General features: G+C 39.9%; 2 protein-coding genes across 4 annotated transcripts in view; one reads left to right on the plus strand and one right to left on the minus strand.

Annotated features, from left to right (window-relative positions):
- Positions 1 to 17462, minus strand: part of COL4A6 (collagen type IV alpha 6 chain) — a 247557-nt gene extending 230095 nt beyond the window's left edge. For both annotated transcript variants that reach the window (XM_075835804.1, XM_075835802.1), the window contains exons 1-3: positions 17397 to 17462; positions 17121 to 17267; positions 16943 to 16994 (exon numbers count right to left, since the gene is read on the minus strand). In XM_075835804.1, coding sequence (XP_075691919.1) covers positions 16943 to 16994; positions 17121 to 17131 — 63 coding nt within the window. In that variant the 5' untranslated portion in view covers positions 17132 to 17267; positions 17397 to 17462. The remainder of the gene's footprint in view (positions 1 to 16942; positions 16995 to 17120; positions 17268 to 17396) is intronic.
- Positions 17463 to 18140: 678 nt separating this feature from the next.
- The window catches only part of COL4A5 (collagen type IV alpha 5 chain), a 152037-nt gene continuing 146237 nt past the window's right edge, over positions 18141 to 23940 (plus strand). Inside the window, exon 1 of one of the 2 annotated variants that reach the window (XM_075835805.1) lies at positions 18141 to 18499. In XM_075835805.1, the coding sequence (XP_075691920.1) occupies positions 18425 to 18499 (75 nt within the window). In that variant the 5' untranslated portion in view covers positions 18141 to 18424. The remainder of the gene's footprint in view (positions 18500 to 23940) is intronic. The other variant, XM_075835807.1, reaches the window with a different exon arrangement.

The following is a 23940-nucleotide window of genomic DNA, read 5'->3' on the forward strand; positions in this document are numbered from 1 at the left end:
GACAACGGACAAGTGTCTTCATCAGACCGGCTACTGATGAAGACACCTGTCCGATGTCAAAACGCGTCACCAAATAAAACGGAATTATCCCTTACAACTCTTGAGCTCATGTCTCCTTTGATGAAGTAGCGCTACCCAACGTCCGCTTTTTTCCTCCATTGATTCTACTGGTGTCCTACTAACCTCCCAGCCAGAATGCAGTCTCTACTATTGCCATTGGGATTTCTGCACCATGAGGCACACACACTTACACATACATAGAGTATCAATACACAAAATAAATTTAGTATTATCAGAATGAATGAGATTGAAACTGCAACAAAGAGCTGGTTTAATTGTAGGGAGATTGCTAGTCAGCAACCTCGCTCTACCCTGGGTGTGGGCATTTGTACACTCTGCCAGCCAAAAGGCCATATACAACAGGAAAAGGCAGTGCCCATATGCCTGGTGGAAGAATGGTGATTAAAATTCCAGCTGGTACTAGATAGGATGAATAATAAAAATAGAGGCCATCAGATTCAATAAAAGAGAGGACTGGGAGAAAGTCTAGAGCCCCTGTTTTAATGTTTTTAATAATTCTGAGTTTAGAAGAATTGCTCTGTTATAGAGACAAGCTGAAGTTAGGTAGGGTGTTGATATAGAAAGGGAAAATGTTTTTTTGTGGTGCCTTTATTGTTTCTTTTTGTTGTTTTTTTTCTTCCTTTTTTGTTGTTGTTTTGGAATAATATCTTATTGTTTTATGAAAAAAATTTAAAATAAACAAAATTTTGTGAAATAAAAACTACTTTGCCGATTGCTGTTAAATGTTATGTCGCAAGTGGGTTCAATACTGACTAATGGAATATATTTCCATTGTGTTTTTGTCACTATACATCACTCATCATTTGAATCATCCAAATTTTTGACCAATCTATGTCAATCTTCTCTACATACGCCACCCATATAAATAATACTGTTCAAGTGAATTTGATTTTATACAGAGGCAAACTTAGGCTGCCCCCCCCCCCCCCTGGATTCCATGAGAATTTATAAGAGAAAAAAAGATTGTGGCATGTTTCAACACATGCCATATTAGGGAGATGTTCCACAATGCCTCCAAGGGAGCACATGGTGCATCACGTAGCCACCACATGCCGGAGGACTAGTAGGTATGGACTCGTACTGCTGTCGGTGCACTGTTGGGTCCATGCACATAGAATAACATACTACCAAAAAAATGTAATTGACCTAAAAATTCACTCACTACATATTTTGTAACTGCACTGCCAAAGCCATCAAACAGATGATCGAGCACAATGTAAAAAGAAATACATTGTAAAACATAGAGAAATCAGTTCTATTGTAAAATTGTCATATGAAAAATATCATTAGAAATATATAAAATAATTAGGCATTCTAACCCTAAAACGTTCTATGTACAGTAGTAAACTACATTCATTAGACATGCAGGAGTGTGCAGTGGAAAATAATATGTACAAGTACTTGACAATGCTCTCGATAAGGGAAAACACAGCTGAGGGAATGGCTAAGAGGCATTCTAATATCAGAACAAGATCAGGACAAGTCTAAGCAGAACATGTAAAATAAATGAGCAAATGAAGCCAAGATCTGTCTGTAATATCCACTGGGAATTAAAACCAAGCACATAATCTGGGGCCCAGTTTTCCCACACAGCTTCATTAAAAAAATATGCAACAAAAGTTAAACAATGTTTCACATACCAAAGATTAAAGCTAATAGCTTAAATGTTAGACACCTGTATTCTTGCTCTAAAGGTCAAAACCATAAAAGAAAAAAAAAAAGAAAAAAGAAAAAAACACTACTCTAAAGGCTTTCACATGATCAGAACTTTGGCACATTTTAGTGTCTGTATTACAGTTTGAATACCCAGAACTCCTGCAGTTCTACTGAACTGAACTTAGATCACTATTGGATCATGTAGAAATCTAATTTCAGTGTAATCACACAGACAGACCAGCAGCATTCTACTTGGTCAAAAACGGTCCGGGCAATTTTTACAGGTGAAACCATAACCTTCAAGTCACTGGTTTAAATAGACACTAAGGCCCCATGCACACGACCGTGTTTTTGCGTCCGCAATTCCCCCGCAAATCCACGGGAGAATTGCGGACCCATTCATTTCTATGGGCCCATACACACTATCCGTGTTTTCACGAGTCTCCGCATGTCCGCAAATCCGTGCCGCAGAAACTCAGGACATGTCTTATTACGGGCCGCAAATTCGATGCGGACATGCCAATAGAAGTCAATGGGCCCGTGGAAATTGCGGATACACCTCCGTGTGTCATCCGCAGTTTGCGGATTTGCGGAAATGTTGCTAGGCGACGACCGGGAATGAGTTCTGTCGTCATCCTGTTTTACCTAGGCTTTTTTTTTTTCATCCACATTTTGCGGATTACATACGGATGAACTGCGGATTACATACGGATGAACTGCGGATGACATTTCACGGAACACGGTTCTGGAATTTGCGGACCAGAAAAACACTACGGTCGTGTGCATGAGGCCTAAATTTTCAACAAACTTTGCTCAAATCAATAGTACAAGCGAATTTAAGAAACTTTCTAATATATCTTATTAGAGAAAAATGCCCCTTTTTGCTCATATCAGGCTTCTTTCCTCCCCTTCCCCCTTCTAACTGTTCACTCACTCTGAACATACTGATTTGTCCCTCTACTCAAGACAAGACCATTATCCGCTCCCTAGGGGATCAGGTTACAGCTGCCCATTAAATTTATGGAGAGGGGAGGGGGAGCAGAGTGAGAGAGAGGCAGAGAGAGACACAGACACGCAGCTTATGGTAAATGTTAGGGTATATTTTTAGGTTTTGAGCAGTTAAAACTGAATAAAAAATGCATCTGACAAAAGGCATGTGGTTTTTTGGGGGGCGATTTGGTGCATTTTTTGATGTGGTTGCATTTTTAAATGGTCACAGTAATTTCAACAAATGTAGGCTTCGTTCACATCTGCATCATGGTCCCGTTCTGATGTTCCGTCGGAGCTCCTCGTCAGAACGGGACCCTGACTAAAACAAATGGAAACCATAGTTTTCCGTTTCTATCACCATTGGTTTCAATGGTGACAGATCCGGTGCCAATGGTTTCCAGTTTGTCTCAGTTGTGCAAGGGTTCCATAATTTTGACGGAACGAACACCGTAGTCGACTATGCTATTCATTCCATGAAAAGAACGGAATCCTAGTTGCAGAACTAAGACAAATGGAAACCAATGGCACCGGATCCATCACCATTGAAATCAATGGTGATGGAAACGGAAACCTATGTTTCCGTTTGTTTCAGTCAGGGCTCCATTCTGACGGAAAGCTCAGATGGAATGTCAGAATAGAGCCCTGACGGATATGTGAACGAAGCCTTGTTCCCATATAATGGCCAATGTAACGACTATCAAAATTGCAATTTACTTTATTTATAAAAAATGCAGAAAAATCACTGTAAATTTCCGGCCACTAGATGTCTCCCTTGTTTCTACCTTGCTGTCCACTGCCTGTTGTCAAGACTAATGTGTCTCTAGCAGCAAAAATGCCGATATGGATTACAGGAAGTGGGGTCGTGTCCACTGTAATGCAGTTTTAACGATGGAACAGCAGATTCCTTTTTTGTCCATCTATCAACCAAGCAATGTCTGCTCCAGTATAAGACTTATGCCGTCAGTACGCTATTTCGCCCCGATTGCATAGCGGCCGTAATATAGAGGCGTGGTTTTGGACCAGCCGGCTTCCCATTGGCAAATGCATGATAGTAAGGAAATGCAGCACTGCATAGGGCTGGCATCCATCACACACAGTACACGCCCCATGTAATATAGTAAATGCAAAGAACCACCACAATGACAGATACGCTTTAAACGTTAATGCGCTTTTTTTAACTGCACCTCACCTCCTACGTGTAAATATACACACACACATATATATATATATATATATATATATATATATATATATATATATATGTGTGTGTGTGTGTGTGTGATAGATAGATAGATAGAAATAGGAGAGCAGGATTCTCTTCTCTGTGTGCAGTCTATAGAAGACATGAGAGTGGTAAGGCTCCGCCGAGTAGCTCCGAGAAAACAGAGAATTAGAAATATAGCCTGCAAACCGAAAAACTGCTTAAAAAATATACAAGTCGTATAATGACCAGAAATAGTGTTATTCACCATGAACACACATGTGACAATTCTTGGTTTCGTAGCCCATTTTTGGGAACTTCCACTCTTCCTACTATGTTATATAAAACTGTCAGTCATGTTAATTGTGGTAAATGTAGATCCTAAAAGGGCCTTATTAAAAGCCACAGTTGGCTTGACAAGATCTTGAGTCAATGGCACCCTTGAACTGAATGAGAATGCACATCGTGTACAGCTGAGCAGAGCCAGAACATATTGTTTTAGGGATGAAAAGTTTGAAATGTAAAAATGTGGTTAAAATATTGGTCATAGCTTAAAAGTAGAACACAGAAACGTTTTGTGTCACTGTGCATTCATCTGCTATGATCTGCTTCCAAATGTAGCTTGTGGTCAAGAGTAACCACAGAACAGCATATTAAACTTCCTCTGGGACCAAAGCAAATCATTGCCAGACTACTCGATTTAATCTTATTTCTCATTCTGTTATCTTTCTTTTGACATTTACATGGAAGAACAGGTGAATTTCAAAAAAGTTTTATTTAGAGAAATAGCAGTATTAATGTGTGGCCTGCAAATAATTAACATAGGAATAATTTACATTTTACAAATTCCTAAAAATATATAGACAACTCTAAAGAAAAATGCTAAAATAATTTTTAAAACTCATTTGTTTAGTATATTTTCATTTCTTGGTCTTCTCAAGCTGCAGAAGCTGTTGTGAAAACGAGAGTGAATTTGGCAGTTCTCTCACCTTGACTAATAGCATCACCAGGTTTTGCTAATGCCCATGTGGAAAACCCAGTAATGTTCACCATCTTACTTGGCCATAGTATTGTAGTATCACACCTATGGCCAAGTGTGATAGCTAAAAACAGCCCAATGGTAGGTCGTTGTTCCCTTCTGGTTCAATCCTTTCTTTTTTGTTCAGTGTTGTGCATTTAAGAACAATAACACTTTTTAGCTATCAGACTTGGCCATAGGTGTGATACTACAATACTATCGGCAATTTGAATCCGGTCAAATGCTCTGTATCCGGACGTACCCATAACTTGCAGTTGCCTGGATTTCCACATTATCAAAACCTCGTATACAGGGATGTCATGCTCCTAGCATGACATCACCGGGTGAGCACGACTAGACACCTTTTATTCTCTGACTTTGAAACGTGGGATAATGCCCTATGTCTGCGCCGTTGTTTGCTCTTTTTTCTTTCAAGTGATTCGCCATCTTATTTGGACACAGGATATTTCGATTTTATAAAGACTGAAAGTTGCTTGGAGAAAGAATTGAGTTACTAGAAAATAAGTAAAACGGCACAGTTCACTGGGAACTATTTCATTTCCTCAGGAGATAATGTTCCTGGATCTGATCCCTACTATTGACTACATGGAGCTAGTTTTATTATTATTACTAATCAAATGAAAATTGTCCATCTTGAAGAGCATATGCCAACCACATGGTCCACATCTAGAGAGTATTAGATATGGGGCTTAGATTAAATCACAAGTATATCAATGACATCATGTGCTACTTTTGGAAAGCCAAGAGTTGTTAACAGCTTATTTAAAAAGATAATGAGGTTGTAGATATTTCCATAGACTTTATCTACACCTGTTCCATAACAATCAAGTTAATTGTTGTCATTTACTAAGATAAATAATGCTTCAGCGTGACAGTAGGAACAAGCGTATAGTATTGTATGGATAAGTACAGATTGTTTGCCAAAAATCACTGTAATTGATCAAAGTCGAATATCTTCCACATTAGCCATACTGTTGGTATTTTACCACAATATCCAAAGAAAATAAGAGGAACATGGAGTCTCTACAGTTTTGGATTACAGAGCCAAAGGCCGCTATATGTAGCACCGTATTCACCCCTAGAAGCAATGCTTCTAGGAAAGAATATCTCCATAATACGACATCCCATGAAACATGCTACAATTTTTATTCTCACAGATTCCGTGTAAATCTGATAAAGAAACTCATAATGCCAACGTATGATATTGGAGGCATTTATAATTGCAGTATCGGCCCACCGATATCTTTGGGTGCTATATTACAGTTCCATACAACAAGGATCCGTAATACAGCCATGCACATGAGGCCTAAAGGGAGAGAGTAACATATTTAGAAACTTGGTCTGTGTACAAATGAGTTCTGCGTTTGTGCCAAAACAGTCATGACACTTGAAGTTGTGTTAATAAAAAGTTTTTGACTTTTCCAACTGTCTTTACCGCTCAACCACATCAGACATCAGAGGAATGAAACACTTTAGGGGCATTTGAAGCACCATAACCACCCACATACACTTAAATGGAGGGGTTGTAGACATACCAGTTGTGTCTCATCAGGACATGACAGAAACAATGATAAAATGAACTTGACTGTGCATCTTAGGACATAGGGAGTAGGGAGATATGTACTACACAAAAGTCAAAAACACAAACTAAAGCAAAACAGCTAAAACCCTAAAGCTTAGGTTTTTACATTTTAACCATGGTGTTGAAATACATAAACACAGTATGCTCTAAAAACACCTCAAAATCACAAAATAAAATATATGAATGGGAATTAAAGAATTTCACATTTACTAACATTGCAGATATGGTCATTGCAGTAAGGATGTTTTTACAAGCTGCAGACTTGAACCGTTTCTGTCGTTGCCGTAGCTTTCAGTAAGTTGTTATTGGTCAGTGGTCGGATGTTACACTGTAGTGAAAGGGACTTTCTGAAATCCCATATACACAGTAAGGCTGAATACCCCCTGGTTTTCGAAGTAGTCTGTGTTTAAAACCGCAGCATGTACTATTAGTCACGCTTTTTGCTGCATTTCACACTTCCGAAATTATGCGTCTCTCTGCTCCACCGATGTGCAGCAGGTGCAATTACCCTAAAGTGCAAAAAAACACAGTGGCAATGATCCATGGGTGTTGAGCCATTGAAATTCTTTACTGTAGTGTAAAAAACTGTAAAAAACAGTAAAAGCAAAAAAGCAATGGCAAAACCTTATTACAAATAAATGTATCTAAAGTTAATTCTAATGACGGTGAAAACTAAGACATGCAGGTTGTCCCAGACAGATAAACCTATGCAGACAAAAATATGGCGATAGGGGCTGGCGGGGACAAAGATGCAGACAGAGGAGACCGGGCAGCCACTGACTAAGATACAAATAGAAGTACAGATATAGTATAAAAAGTCTGCACTGTCTGGAAGATACGCACCTACATCATGGTGGTCACGCAGACAGTGACAGTCCTTGGGTTACAGGCCCAAGTGTCAGAGCTGTGAAGGGACTACTTGTGTTTCAAGCAGTTCATCGGTGACGTAAATACTAATTTGCACAGAATAGTAAATATGTGGCATCCCCATATTAGCACGGTTATAATATTACTTAATATCTGTTCGCACTTCCTCCCTTATCTTTGCACCCGTATAGATTTTCTTAAAGCTCTCAACGAACATGATCATTAGTTCATGTTACACCAGAACAGTTCTTTCAAGTTATGACCTCATGTTTGTTAATTGGTAAATGTTGGGATAAAAATGTATTCTGCTCTTGGTTCTTTTGTATGTAAATTAGGAAAGGAATACAATTTATGCAAAACATCTGAAGAACCTGTCTAATATTTTGTTAAATTTTTGTCTTGCCGTGTATTATTGGCTGGAGAACATTATTAAAAGGTGAAGTAATGCCGTTTTATGTAGCAGTTGCCCCCTAGGGGTTATTTGAATTTGCTGCAAGCACTGCCTGTGAGAAGATGTCCCACTTCTTATTCCTGAGGCTGGGAATAGATAGGTACAGTATGGCTACAAGACATATAACCTTTTATTTATAAAATTGTTTAATTGTAGAGATGAGCGAATTTCACGAAAATTCGTCTCGGGGGCGATTCTATCAAATCGGTTGTTCAATTAGATTCGGTCCGCATAGATTTGCAGCGAAATGCATGTGCCCCGATTGCCCTGTTTGACTCTCTGATGTCTTCTAGGATTGTATACAAGTTGGATTCAGCCCTATAAGACATCTGAAAGTCAAAAAGGGCAATCTGGACTCTTTCGATTCCACCCCTAAAGTAAAAAAAATACCATACTCACCTCCCCTGATCCCCCGTATCGTCTCGTCCCTGCAGCGATCACATGGGACAAAACTACGTAATCTCAGAAGGTTGCTAGGGACGCATTGTAGCAGCAGTCACATGCAACCAAACAATGTCATTTCACTAGGCCGGAAGGGACACGTTGCTAGAGGAGACCTGGCGAGTATGATATTTATTTTTTATCTACTCAATTCGTGCACTGCGAACCCCAACTTTTGGGAAATTTGGACTGAATTTGATTAGTTTAGAATCAGTTTTCTCATCTGTATTTGATGACATTTTTTGGTTTTATTATATTTATTTATTTGCATTATAAAAACTGTATTTTTCTTAAAGAGTATGGAAAACTTTGAGATAGAATTATTTTTTTTTATATATACACTACCGTTCAAAAGTTTGGGGTCACCCAGACAATTTTGTGTTTTCCATGAAAACTCACACTTATATTTATCAAATGAGTTGCAAAATGACTAGAAAATATAGTCAAGACATTGACAAGGTTAGAAATAATGATTTTTATTTGAAATAATAATTTTCTCCTTCAAACTTTGCTTTCGTCAAAGAATGCTCCATTTGCAGCAATTACAGCATTGCAGACCTTTGGCATTCTAGCTGTTAATTTGCTGAGGTAATTGGGAGAAATTTCACCCCATGGTTCCAGAAGCCCCTCCCACAAGTTGGATTGGCTTGATGGGCACTTCTTACGTACCATACGGTCAAGCTGCTCCCACAACAGCTCTATGGGGTTGAGATCTGGTGACTGCGCTGGCCACTCCATTACAGATAGAATACCAGCTGCCTGCTTCTTGCCTAAATAGTTTTTGCATAATTTGGAGGTGTGCTTTGGGTCATTGTCCTGTTGTAGGATGAAATTGGCTCCAATCAAGCGCTGTCCACAGGGTATGGCATGGCGTTGCAAAATAGAGTGATAGCCTTCCTTATTCAAAATCCCTTTTACCTTGTACAAATCTCCCACTTTACCAGCACCAAAGCAACCCCAGACCATCACATTACCTCCACCATGCTTGACAGATGGCATCAGGCACTCTTCCAGCATCTTTTCAGTTGTTCTGTGTCTCACAAATGTTCTTCTGTGTGATCCAAACACCTCAAACTTCGATTCGTCTGTCCATAACACTTTTTTCCAATCTTCCTCTGTCCAATGTCTGTGTGCTTTTGCCCATATTAATCTTTTCCTTTTATTAGCCAGTCTCAGATATGGCTTTTTCTTTGCCACTCTGCCCTGAAGGCCAGCATCCCGGAGTCGCCTCTTCACTGTAGACGTTGACACTGGAGTTTTGCGGGTACTATTTAATGAAACTGCCAGTTGAGGACCTGTGAGGCGTCTATTTCTCAAACTAGAGACTCTAATGTACTTGTCTTGTTGCTCAGTTGTGCAGCGGGGCCTCCCACTTCTCTTTCTACTCTGGTTAGAGCCTGTTTGTGCTGTCCTCTGAAGGGAGTAGTACACACCGTTGTAGGAAATCTTCAGTTTCTTGGCAATTTCTCGCATTGAATAGCCTTAATTTCTAAGAACAAGAATAGACTGTCGAGTTTCACATGAAAGCTCTCTTTTTCTAGCCATTTGGAGCGTTTAATCGAACCCACAAATGTAATGCTCCAGATTCTCAACTAGCTCAAAGGAAGGTCAGATTTATAGCTCCTCTAAACTGCAAAACTGTTTACAGCGGTGCTAACATAATTGCACAAGGGTTTTCAAATCATCCATTAGCCTTCTAACACAGTTAGCAAACACAATGTACCATTAGAACACTGGAGTGATGGTTGCTGGAAATGGGCCTCTATACACCTATGTAGATATTGCATTAAAAACCAGACGTTTGCAGCTAGAATAGTCATTTAGCACATTAACAATGTATAGAGTGTATTTCTGATTAATTTAATGTTATCTTGATTGAAAAAAACTGTGCTTTTCTTTAAAAAAATAAGGAAATTTCTAAGTGACCCTAAACTTTTGAACAGTAGTGTATGTTAATGTTTACCTGGACTTAAAAAGTTGCACTAAGTTTCAGTTTGAAATCTTCATTCCTTCACTCATATTCAGACACCCTGATTTCAGCTTGCAAGCTGCTCTCAGACTGAGATGGTGGGGCCCAGGGCCGGTCCCCCAGCGGTGGTGTGTCCCGGTTTCAACTGTATCTGCATCGTCAGGACGCAGATACAGTTGAATTCAATGCCGGAGCATGGAGTCGATGGATCCTTGCTCCAGCATTCACTGTATAATGCTAACTCCAGCTGTGAGTGGCTCTAGGCAGACAGGCGCGATGTAGTGACGTCATCGTACCAGTCTGCACAGAGCCACGCCCTGCACAGAGCGTAGGAGCAGAGGGATCTCCTCCACTCGCCGTGGGATAGGTAAATATTTGTAATTTTTTTTTATTAGGCACTATGGGGCATTATACTGTGTGGTGGCAGCTAAGGGGGAATTATACTGGGTATGGGGGGCCGCAATACGGAAGCTTACTCTATTTGGGCAGCTTTGAAGGCATTATATATGAGGGCAGCTATGGGGGCATTATACTGTATGGGGCAGCTATGGGGCATAATACTATATGAGGACAGTTAAGGGGCATTATACTGTATGGGAAAATTATGGGGGCATTGTGCTGTATGTGGGCAGCTATGGGACATTATACTGTTTGGGGGCGGCTATGAGGCATTATAATGTGTGTGTGAAGTTATGGGGGCATTATACTGTGTGGGGGCAGCTATGGGGGGCATTATACTGTGTGGGGGCAGCTATAAGGGGCATTATACTGTATTTGGGCAGCTATGGGGTGTTATACTGTGTGAGGCATCATATGGGCATTAAACTGTGTGGGGAAAGCTATAGGGGCATTATACTGTGTGGGGACAGCTATTGGGGCATTATACTGTGTGGGCACAGCTATGGGGGCATTATTTTGTGTGGGGAGGCACTATAGGGGCATTATACTGTGTGGGCAGCTATAAGGGCATTATACTGTGTGGGGGCCACTAAGGGGTCATTATACTATGCATGGGCACTAAGGGGACATTATACTATGTGGGGGCAGCTATGGGAGCATTATTCTGTGTGTGGGCAGCTATAGGGGCATTATACTATGTGAAGGCCACTAAGGGGTCATTATACTGTGTGGGGGCCACTAAGGGGTCATTATACTATGTGAGGGCAATAATGGGTCATTATACTATGTGGGGGCAATAATGGGTCATTATACTATGTGGGGGCAGCTATGGGAGCATTATTCTGTGTGGGGGCAACCATAGGGGCATTATCCTATGTGGGGGCAACCACAGGGGCATTATAATATGTGGAGCACACTCAGGGGTCATTATACTGTGTGTGGGGCCCACTGAGATGTGTCCCCCCCCCCATGCTAAACCCCTAGCTGCGCCTCTGCTCAGACTTTTCTCATGTAGATGTTTCCCTCCCAGAAATACATGCTGGATGTAAGCTTTGTGACTCCAGGCATCTGCTGTCTTCACTAGATCTCGTGTATCAGCACAGCTTTTTCTCTACTCTTTCTCTGCCCTCCCTATAAAACATGCTGGATATGAGTCCTGTGTCAAGACTGCTGCTGTCTTCACTAGCTCTCATGTATCAGGACAGCTTTCTCTATGCACTGATAGTCTGTGTGAATTTCCCCTCTGCTTTCCTCCCTATCTACAGTCTTAGGCCATGTTCACATAGGGCGGATACGTTGCGTACGAGTACACAGAGTATCCGCCCTGGAACCCGCAGGGAATTCCAGTTGAAAATACGCACCAAATTGTGGTGCAGTTTTTCAGGCGGAACGTCCGCTGCGGAAAAAAGCGGTTCAAAAACCCCAAACTTAAACTTACTCCGGTCTCTGTAGTCATGGCGACGCGTCCGTCTGTTGTCAGTTCAGCCTGGCCTCCTGGGATTACCTTTTATCCCATGTGACCGTTGCAGCATGTGATTTTTTTTCTCTCTGAGTTGCGATTTTTGCAGCGGAATCCCAGGTTTCCCGTTGCAAAAATCGCTACATCTGCTATTTGTTGCAGGTTTTACCTCCCCATTGAATACCCGCAACAGAAAAGAAACGATTCAAAAAAATGAATTGACATGCTGCGGAATAAAGAAACAGACCGCAGGTCAATTTATGAACGTTTATTCGGTTGATTTTTTGACACAGTGTGTGGATGAGATTTGTTCAAATCTTATCCACTCTGCTGCTACTGTATTATGCTGCGGATTTCCCACAATGAAATTCGTTGCAGAAAATCTGCAGTTTTTTTGCTACGTGTGGACATACCCTTATGCTAACAGCCAGTGTGACTTGCCTCTTGAAGACTTAGGCTTCGATCACATCTGCATCGGGCTTCCGTTCATGGGTTCCATCAGACCTTTCCGTCAGGGGAACCCATGAACGGAAACCAAACGGAAACCATAGCTTTCCGTTTGCATTACCATTGATTTCAATTGTAATGCTTCCGTTGCAGATGGTTTCTGTTTGTCTCCGTTCCGTAAGGTTTCCGTTTTTTTGGTGGAATCAATAGCGCAGTCAACTTTGCTATTGATTTCTCCCAAAAAATTAAAAACTTAGAGAACGGAGACAAACGGAAACCATTTTCAACAGAAGCATTACCATTGAAACCTATGGTTTCCGTTTGGTTTCCTTTCATGAGTTTCTCTGACGAAAAGGTATGACGGAACCCATGAACGGAAGCCTGGCGCAGATGTGAACAAAGCCTTAGATGTTTTCCACCCTCTTCAATCTCTGATCTCCCATGTACAACCTCCTACCCCTCCCTGATGATATTTATAACACTAAGAGAAGGGAGGGGGAGAGCAGATTAGGTCACCCCATCAGGGATTTGAGTTAGAAGCAGCAGCACAGCCAGTTATCTACAGGAGCTGCAGAGACTCTACAGCAAGAAAAAAACCTGACATGTTTAATAAAGACTATTTAGAAAGTTGCTTAACTTTGCATTAAGTAAGCAAATGAACAATAATAAAAAAAATTCTGTGCAAATATGTTTTATAGCCTTTAATCTACGTAATAAACGCCCCCTCTTCAACTGGTGTTTTCCGTAACTTGAGGAAAAAAACATGTATTTTCATTTCTTGCACAGAAGTAATAAAAGATTCTTCCAATTAAAGATTATTTACAACTAATATATTTTAATACTGAACATTCACTGCCAAGAAAAATGTATCAGTATTGTTTCATCAAGTCTCTATGACTTCAACTCTGACAGGCCCCGAATAAAGTTCACCCTATATTTATTTTTTCTATATAATTGCCGTAGGGACTGCAAATTGAGCACTGATATACATTCTACAATAACATCAGTAATAGCAAGATATGTTACAAAAGCTGGCCACAAACATGAGATTTTTGTCAATGGGGCTCGCCAATTTTAGCAGGATCTGGCGGCGATCTCATGTCTATGGTGACCAGAAGAGGAAACAGGTATAAGACAACCTGTCCAATCCTATTGCATCCCTTTTGATAACTGGTGCCAGATGTTCATGGTGGTGTTAGGGAGTTGTCTATGACCATCCTAAGGTATGGCTCATGTATTACTGCAGCAAAATCTATAGTATGCAATGCTGGTGCAACAGTGCCACTCGTGTCAGTCACATTGTGTTGCATCATCAAGTCAATTGCTGTGAAAGATGGCAGTCAGTCTAAAAATGGTAAACAATTTAAAGATGGTAGCTGATTTAAAATAAATTAAATCAGCTGAAACAGCAATTCCACTATACAATAAAATCATACTACAAGATCTGGTGCACTTTTTGTTGCCCATCACACTTACCATTTACCTTTCCCCACATTTGAGTGTATTAGAAACAGAGAGCACCTAGTTAGAGAAACCTACCCAAGGAGTTTGCTTTTATCTCTTTTCCAAATTCAAGCATGAAAATAGTATATGGGATCATGTGATATTCTTTATACTCATTTGTGGATGCTGATTGCATCCCTGTAGAAATACTTGATGGGAATATGTTTTTACTGCCACACTAATATGTGATTGTATACAAAATTGTTTTATATACTGTATATATATATATATATAGTTAAAATAGATGCAAGAAACACAGCACTCAATGTAGACTGGAAATCAGGCCATGTGCACGTTACCATTGTAAGGATGAATCAACTCCTTGGAATTAAATAGCAGGAACAAAGAACAAGTAACGGCACCAGGACTTCAATGTTGGGGAGATGTTGGTTTATTCACCACCAGGTGGAAAGAATGAGCAACATTTCGGTTCACACCTGAACCTTTCTCAAGCTTGAGAAAGGTTCAGGTGTGAACCGAAACGTTGCTCATTCTTTCCACCTGGTGGTGAATAAGCCAACATCTCCCCAACATTGAAGTCCTGGTGCCGTTACTTGTTCTTTGTTCCTGATATATATATATATATATATATATATATATATATATATATATAGATTTATTTATATTACCTTGGATTGATCATCATTTTTGTCACATAATGAATGGCAGGGGTTTGTACTTTGCCTGTTTTAAAGCCCTAGCAATACCCCAGTCTGATAATCTGGAATCTTGTTAAACTAGAGATGTTGGAGTCATAGGTTGATGGTGGGAAAAACAGAGAATGCAATAAAGAAAACTATAGAGAGAAATTTTGATCAAGTAACAGAGCAGATGAAGGATTAATATGGGGAATTGTGCATTTGTGGAATTAGGGTGCTATACACTATTTAGGCTAAGAAGCTCCATACCTAAGCTCATGTGGATCTGAATACTTGTGGGACTGCTGAGGAGTTCTTCCTCTACATCAGAATACCGAACAATGCACTAAATGCCCCTTTAATTGGGATCCCTTAGCAAAGGCCTAATGGTAACATGACAGTAATATGTCAGAATAATATTGTTTGTTTTCATGCAAATGTTTTTCCGCTAAAACCTTGAAGAAGTCTCTCTTGTTAGCTCCAAGAAACGAACGCACCTCATATATGTTTGATTCAACTTTAAGAAATTGTATGAAATAATAATACATTGATAATCATACGTCTGTTAAACATAAGTTTTTGACAGTTATACTGAAATTTCCATTTTGTTATACTGAGGAATGTTTATATTAGGATTCCTAAGGATAGGCTAAGAATGTTCTTAATGTATGAGGATAGTTATTTGCATAAATTAATAAGTTACTACTAAAATGTCAGAAGATTGTACAGAGCTGAGACAATGATATTTCATAACTGTAGTAAATGCCTCCAGGTGAAGCCCCGCAGCAAACACGTGAGCTAGGGAGGCAGGAATCCAAGGAGTGCACCACCGGAGGTTAACCACAAGATGGATTTCAAAATCTGATTTAATATCTCAGACTGTCAAAAATATTATACATGATATTGGGAAACATCCTTTTAGGGGCCTTGTAGTAGTGACAGCACTGGTATAGCCAAATGTCTTATATATTTAATGCAGGATTAGAAGAAAGACAATGAATCATCCTTATGGATCCCAAATTATTTGAATGGGTGTAGCCCCCAACCATGTTCACCTCATCCCTTTCTCATCAGAACAGTCTTAACCCAAGATGACTAAATTTTGACTTCAGTATAAGTGGCAATTGATCAATGTAAAGTGCATAGTACACACCTGTACTATACGTGTACCCGTACGCCCTATTATAATGTAACCTCATAGCAATGGTGACCACAGGTAAAGTAGACACTGTCAACCATTTAAAGGGTTGTGTTTAATAGGGGGCCGCTAATAAATATTTAATAATAGGGGTCTGGTAATATTAGTAATAGAAATGAAACTAATAATAATAATAATAATAATAATAATAACAACATAACTGACTGTAATCAATGGCAATATGCAAATAAATGCATAGCGTCTATTGAATAAATTGACAGGTTGTAAAACAACATCTCATACGACAAAATAATATAAAATATTGGGTGATAAGATTTGACATTCTAAATGACTGAATGAATGATCTATAAATAATAATAAATATAAGAAAGCAGCGTATAGATTCACTTTGCACAAGAACTGTGGAATCAGTGACAAAATGAACCAATAATTCCAAGATCATACAAAGAGTTAAACAAATTGATGCAGATTTGAAATAAAATAAGTGATTCTATAAGGAAATAATATATTGCAATTTTGTTCATCAGACAATATTATACTTATGGTTGTAAGAAATATACTGATGTCATATGTATACATGAAGTTACAGAAGACAAATAATGATCTGATAACAGTGATGATATTTTGGAGTGTTGCAAAGCAGGGCATGGTTTTTGTTTATTTCAAAAGTATAGTTTCTTGTGGCAACTAAAGAGTTAAGTTTGCCATAGACATCAGATAAGCTTGCCATAGATGTAACAATTGTTAACACGAAACAACCAATATGGATGATTGTTGCCAATGATTGTTTCATCTACGATCCTATGCGCAGAAACCATCAACTGAAAATGATAGGAAGATTCATCTGGTATGTGTCAAGATCTTTGTTGATCATGAAGTGTAATTGTGACATTTGTCAAACTAACAAGTCCTGAAGGTAAATTTACTATAAGGAAAATATAGGTCTGTGGCTATCTTTATATATATATAAAGAGTCTAACCATAGAAATGTCATGAAGGATACCTCATACATGTCTCTAATGATGGAGATATTACAAGGGGCACAATGATAATAACTCACCGCTTGTACTAAGTCCACAGCAAAGCAGGCAGCAAGAACCAGCAGGCAAATTCTGCAAGTCAAACACATTGCAGTATTATTACACCTGGGTCCCATAACATGTTGGCACCCCACCTTCACCCTACACAATAGAAAGAACCCAAAATGCCCAGGAACATAACAATAGAATAGAACTCACCGTGCCCTCATCTCCTTGTAGTCACCGACTGGCAGCCAGTCCCCCCTGCTTTCTTCTGCAGCTACAGTGGACTATCCCGGGGGCTCATTGAAAGCTTCTTCGCGGAGCTCGGCAAAGTAACTCTAGTGGGGGTGTCCCAGGGGAAAACTGCAACAAAGATAGAAAGAGTAGAAAGGGTTAAAATAGTGCGGTCCCGACTGAAGAAGAGCAGATTTCTTGCACGGGTCGGGATACTGAACTGTGTAACCCGCGCTGAGAGAACCTCCATACACTTACATGCCTCAGCTAGGAGAACGGCTCGCTTCCATGCACTGTACAGGCAGGCTAAGGTTAGGCATGGAGGAAGGGGGCGGGACCAGGGACTGTCAATCACAGGATTTTAGGGAAGGCTGAGGGGAATCTCTGCGCTCACATATATTCTGTATTTATTAAAAATACATTATAATAAATATATTGTCTAGAGTTTACACAGAGGATTTAATGGTCTGTGAAGTTTGGGCAATAATTTAGAGTTGTGCACTAGTTTCATGCATTGCACAGTTTCCATTACATTATAGGATACAGCTTGCAAAATTCGTTTCACATACAGTAGCTGTACGTTATGTCCGTGTAACGTGCGCATTGCAGGATGGGGGTTCCGTGTGCTATATGTTATATGTTATCATACTGTATTTCTAGGTGTATCAGTAAATGCATACATAATAAAGGAAACATGTAGAAGTTGCACGTGTGGTGCACATTGTTACATTGACACTTGATGGTATGTTTATTCTAACATATTTATTCCACAAAAAGCTCCTAATTGTTCAGTAAAAGGACAAATATTAGTTTTCAATTACAGGTTCAGGTCCCTCCGCAGACAAAATAAGTTCCCCTTTAGAAATGGCATGCAGTGTCTTTATGAGACAGTGGGCGGGAGTGGGTGTTGGGAGTGGGTGGGATGTGGCAGGAGGCTGGGGTCACTATCACCAGAGGAAAAAAAAATCTAAGGAGTCTCTCCATTAATTTAGTGAAAAGGCTCTAGAGAGGCCACAGCTATCAGTGAGCAGCAGGTTTCTCTAGCCTAGGGGAGATGCTGACGCGGAGGGATTTGTGAGAAAGAAGTGCGCCTCGTAACTTCAGTAGGAAAAAGTTTGCAGTTCTTTGCAGAAGGCAGGAGTAGTAGTCCAGGTCTGGGGTGGCCCCTTCTTAGTGTGTTGTCGCATCTCCTCCTCTGCCTGGGCATTCAGCATAATATGTCAGCTCCTCAGCCTCTGCCTTGTAGTTGGAGCCGGTGTTGAGAAATTACAGAGGGTGCTTGAAGAATGAGGTTGGGGCATTTACACAGTCTTGCTGTCCTAGTCCTGCTGGTACACTGGGTGCAGAATGCAGAATCTGCGGTAAGTACAGTCCTATCTTCCCGTCTTGTATAAAATGCATGGACTATATGACATGTGTGTGCTGAGCAGCCAGACTCTTATATTTATAAACCTTGTAACTCAAACCCTCTGTGATTCTGTTTAAAAATAGTGGATTGTGACCTCACCATGACAAGGAAGAGGCAGGGGCTATTTCTGTCATTTTGGAAGAAAATGTAGCAAGCCTGGATCTTTATTTTAAACATAATCTATAGATGAGTTATTTTTGGGCTTTTTTTAGGGTCCTAGGCTGACAGCTCTCACCCCACATGAGGCATTCACTGGAAATCATTCCACAGCACAGTTAACTTGTAGATCTTTCAGTTCTGATGCTGTTCTCTGTGAATGAGATTTTTTTTTTCCCCTAAAATATATGCAGTAAATATTGTGTTGCCCTTTATTTATGGTCATTTAAACTTTTAAAATCATTTCCTGGAGATGGTTGTAGAAATGAATCAGTGACCCTACATCTTTCCACCCTCTGTTTTTTAATCTAAAGAACAAATAGTAATAATTGTAATCACACAAGTAATATTAGATCAGTTCTTCCCAGGACTGAAATAATTAGTTTCTAATCCCACTTATTGTGAGCTGGTTTAAGGAATAAAATAACTCTTTAAGCCAGTGATCTATAACCTAGGGCTTTCCAGATGTTGTAAAACTACTACCTCCTTGCTTTGGACTCACCGTACATGCTAGGAGTTGTAGTTTTACAACAGCTGTTAAGTTATAGACTAATATCTCATACTGTCTGTCTGCGTTCAAAAATTAATTCCCATAGCAGAATAAGCATGGTCTTTAATGAATTCTCACTTCAAATTCAAGATGCCCACCCGGATAATGTATGAAAACAAATGACTGTGGGGGATCAGGACGTATATTCTTAATTGTCAATATCCCATTGTGTAGTCTTCTGTAGATAACATCTAAGAAATCACACTAAAGCACCCAGACTATTGCTATGCACTGCTGCAACAGGACTTCCTATCTGTCCTGATTCGGAATAGGTTCATGGAAGTAGATTTCAGGAGGAGGAGACTGTTACCTCTATGGTCCTGCGGTAAGAGGAGCTGAAAGGCTGGACTGCTGAGCAGGTTAGGCCTCTAAATGCCACAGGGAAGCATCCCGGAGCAGTCGTAACATGCTGGAAGGATGCAGGGAGTAGAAGAGTTTCAGATCAAGGAACAGAGACTATTAATTGTGCCCTGTTCAGATTTGCCCAGGTAGCATTAATAGACTTTAGATGTACAATCCTGCACATGTGCAATGGGCTTTTTTTTTTTAAACATTTTTAGCTTCAACCTTCTATTTCTGTCACATTTCAGTCATTCGTGAATCTAACATCAATTTTTCCTTGATAATATTTACCAGCATATATACAGAACAATAAACATGAATGAGCAGAGGTTTAGATCAATAAATAACAAGTTATACTGATCAATAAATGACAAGTTATACTGATCAATAAATGACAAGTTATACTGATCAATAAATGACAAGTTATATAATCAATCTTCTCAGCTCCTCCAGCTGTATAACATTCTGCCAGCAGATCAGACTGTATGTTCAACGTGACAGGTTCCCTTTAATTATCTTGACCCCCCAAATTCAATGACAGTGTTAAACGTGTCCACTCTACCTTCCATGTATTTGTATTGGTTGTGCCTGATGCTTTTGTTAGTGACAATTGTGCCCGGTCAAATAATATGAAAAATCCATGGTCGCTTTCATTTATGGGAAATGGATTATTACGCAGAATACAGTGAGTTGGTCAATCAGCCCAAAAAGGAACTAGAGCTGTACAATGTGTAGACCAGACATAACCAATAGAAACCCAACCAGGTCAGGTAGGAAAATCCAGTGTCAGATGATCCCCATTTACACAATAAAGAGGTGGTGAAGTCATCCCTCAGTATCATCACTGACATACAGTTATCATTGCGGCTCATAGCAGTTTAACGCTTGAGATCTTCAGCCATATTACTATCTATATAAATGATATAATATAATGCTCCAGCCTAATTAAATTGTTACTTGTTTAACTAGCCTATAACTGAGTGATTTTAGGAGATCAGGACGGCCTAATTTATGTCTTAATAAAGTGGGTAAAACCATCATTTTCTATCTTGTGGTTATATACCTTTAACAAGATGGCTTCCTATCACTTTCGTTTCACCTGTTATCTAGGGGTGGTGAAGGAGCTGTAGGTCACGTGTGTGGACATGAGCAATTCACCAAACATCCCCCATTCACTGGAAATCACCCATAAGGATCATATCTACTCATTTTAACTAGAGGTGTCAAATAGGCTAAGGCTACATTCACACGAGCGTGACAGATTTACATGCGTAAAAAACACGCGTTGAATCTGTCCGTGTGCGTTGCGTTATGCATCAGTGTGCTTTGCGTGTGGCATGTGTTTTTTCTCACGCACTCGCAAGCACTACTTTTTTTTTCAATGTAATTGATGCGTGAAATATGGACAGCACACGGAGGATCTGCGTCCGTGTGCTGTCCGTGGTTTTCACGTACCCATTGACTTTAATAGGGGACTTGGTGCGTGAATACGCACCAATATAGGACATGCAGTGGGTTTCAGGCAACGGACACTCGCTGCTTGAAAAACAACGCATGTGTGAATGGGCCCATTGCAATCAATGGTGTCCGTGTGCTCTGCGTTGTTGCAACGCACAGCACACGGACGACAATCACGCTCGTCTGAACGAGCCCCAAAAGAGTGCTAGAAAAAGTGCGTTCTCTGTATTATTATTTTTTCTCAGCCTTGCGTAAAAACTTTTTATGAAGCACGAGGACAGGGTGGGAGCAATCCCAGGTAGTCAGTGCCCTTAAAAATTTGAAGCTGGCATCTGACTTTTTTAGTGGTTTTCTATTGATGTCTGTGAAAGTTCTTATTTGTCTGGCTACTAACAACATCAAGGTGGCTAATGAATCCTTTAGTTATTTGTCCACCACTCCATGAGGGTTATATCGTACATTAGACCACTAAAGGCAGCTGTCATACACTTCTGACAGGTTTCATTCCTCTGTCGCACAATGAGCAACAAGTCTTTCATGCATATACTGCAAGCATAGTGTGCCATATTTGAGGATTGAATGATGAGATTTCTCAGTTTGACACTGTTTGAGTTCCGTACGGTTTTCTTTATGAACAAAAAATAGGAACATTTCATATGCACCCTCAAAATGCCTTTTAAAGGGGAACTAACCTATTTTACTTGATCGTAAAATTCCTTCTATTAGTTACTCTTGTTCGCAGGCAGTCTCTACCCTAAGTATCTCTGCAGGGTAAGCGGTTGCCTACCTATGAAAGCGTAATATACAACATATTGCTATATTTCAGGGCATAATGCCCATTATACAAAAGAAACAAAATTCTGACAGGTCCCTGTTTGTTTGTTTTTTCTTCCCATTTCTGGACTCCAGTTTAAGGCATTAGTAAACTGCATGGTACAAGGCAGCACTGCAGAGGTGATTATCCAAATCACCATAGTTTCTAAAGTAGGACAAGAAAACGGCTATCTTCCAGATTCCAGAGGAATGCAGCCTTCATATAAAGGATTATTTCCCACAGTTCTCTATGACATATCCGTTATTAATAAACCTGAGGTTCACAATATGAATGGCAATCTCCTCCTTTTCATATAATGAATATCGGGTGACATTTTTTAATTTCTGAACATAGAATTAGTTCACTTGAATCAGCTGAGTTTACCATATATTTTATGTACAGAATATTGAATTGTTTTCCCTCTTGTCAAGTGAGGATGTTCTAGATTTACCATTACTATAAAACAGAGCAATGTGATATTTCAAATTTGCAGCACATAAAAAGGCACGACTGGGCACTTACCAGAGCAGTGAACGCAACGTAGTAAATTTACCTGTACGTTTCACTAATAATGCATACATTTTTGAAAGATATTCTTACACGGCAGCTGGGTTCACTTTTGCCTGCAGCTCTTTATATGGTTTATTTTAACTATGTGCAAAGTAAGAGGATACATTTTATAAAGTGCTAGATGTCAGGAAATTTCCACTTATGAAATGGAAGTGTCACATAACTTTGTATCACATAATTATTGGGCTAATAAAATGTTTCATTTTTATGTACTTGTCTTTGCATAAACAGGGCTTCAACTCTTGTGGTGTCTGGCTATAGCGTTGGGTAAATGATTGTTCATATGTAGCAGCATATGTAAAAAATAGCAGTGTTCCTGCATCACTGTTCTTTTAGCCTTGTCGGTATTGGGCTGGACACATTGTTGTTATGATTCACAGCCCCTTTCCCCTATATTAGAGCAAAATAAGTATTAGAAACTCTAATATGTATTAGGCTTCTTTCACATCTGCGCTAGGGCTCCGTTCCGACGTTCCGTCTGAGCTTTCCATCGGCACGGAGCCCTGACAGACACAAACGGAAACCATAGGTTTCCATTTGCATCACCATTGATTTCAATCAACATCCAATGATAGGCAGCACTCCAATGTCAAGGTGAAAAAATAGCTTTAATGGCCCTCGTGCGGCGTTTCGGCTCTGTGCAGTGAGCCTTTCTCAAGCATGAGAAAGGCTCACTGCACAGAGCCAAAACGTCGCACGAGGGCCATTAAAGCTATTTTTTCACCTTGACATTGGAGTGCTGCCTATCATTGGATGTTTATTGGATATGGAACTGTGATCGGGTTCCCAAGGCGTGCACCCATCTATACTTTTACAGCTGGTGCTGCTGGACGGTGGACTTCCTAAACATTGATTTCAATGGTGATGGATCCGGTGCCAATGGCCGTTTGTCTCCGTTGTGCAAGGGTTCCGTCGTTTTGACGGAATCAATACCATAGTCGACTATGCTATTGATTTTGTCAAAACGAGGGAACCGTTGCGCAGTCCCCTGAAAAGTAAGGTATGCTTTAAGTAATAAAAGTATCTAAATTTTATTAACATCTGATTAAAAACATTACAGACACAAACTTTTTTCAAAAAGGTCCCACAGAATCTACAGTGTGTACAGACCAAATGGTTAGGCACCACAATGAATAACATTCACCCAACTGAGTAAAACAACCAAAATCACATTATTGGCTACAGTGGAACACTATTCATAGAACTTAGCATACATATTCAATAGTCAGATTTATTGAACAGCTATACCCATAATCATACAGAGATCAAATGTATAGGCCAAGTGCCTTACCCATGTTCCTGATAGTCTGACCGCAAAGTGTGGCACCCCATTGGACCTATTCTAGGAGGCGCGATTGTTTACAGAAGTAGGATAACTTCTTTTAAAGTTGAGCAGAATCTGGACTTCCGACATTGCCAATTCTAGCCCTGATCTGAAGAAAACAATGTATAGAATATTATGCAGAAGGCCGACCCCCTGTAAGTTGTAGTCAGTAGTGCTGGA

This window comes from Rhinoderma darwinii, chromosome 8 (genome assembly GCF_050947455.1).
Source record: "Rhinoderma darwinii isolate aRhiDar2 chromosome 8, aRhiDar2.hap1, whole genome shotgun sequence".
In the NCBI taxonomy this organism is placed as follows: Eukaryota; Metazoa; Chordata; class Amphibia; order Anura; family Rhinodermatidae; genus Rhinoderma; species Rhinoderma darwinii.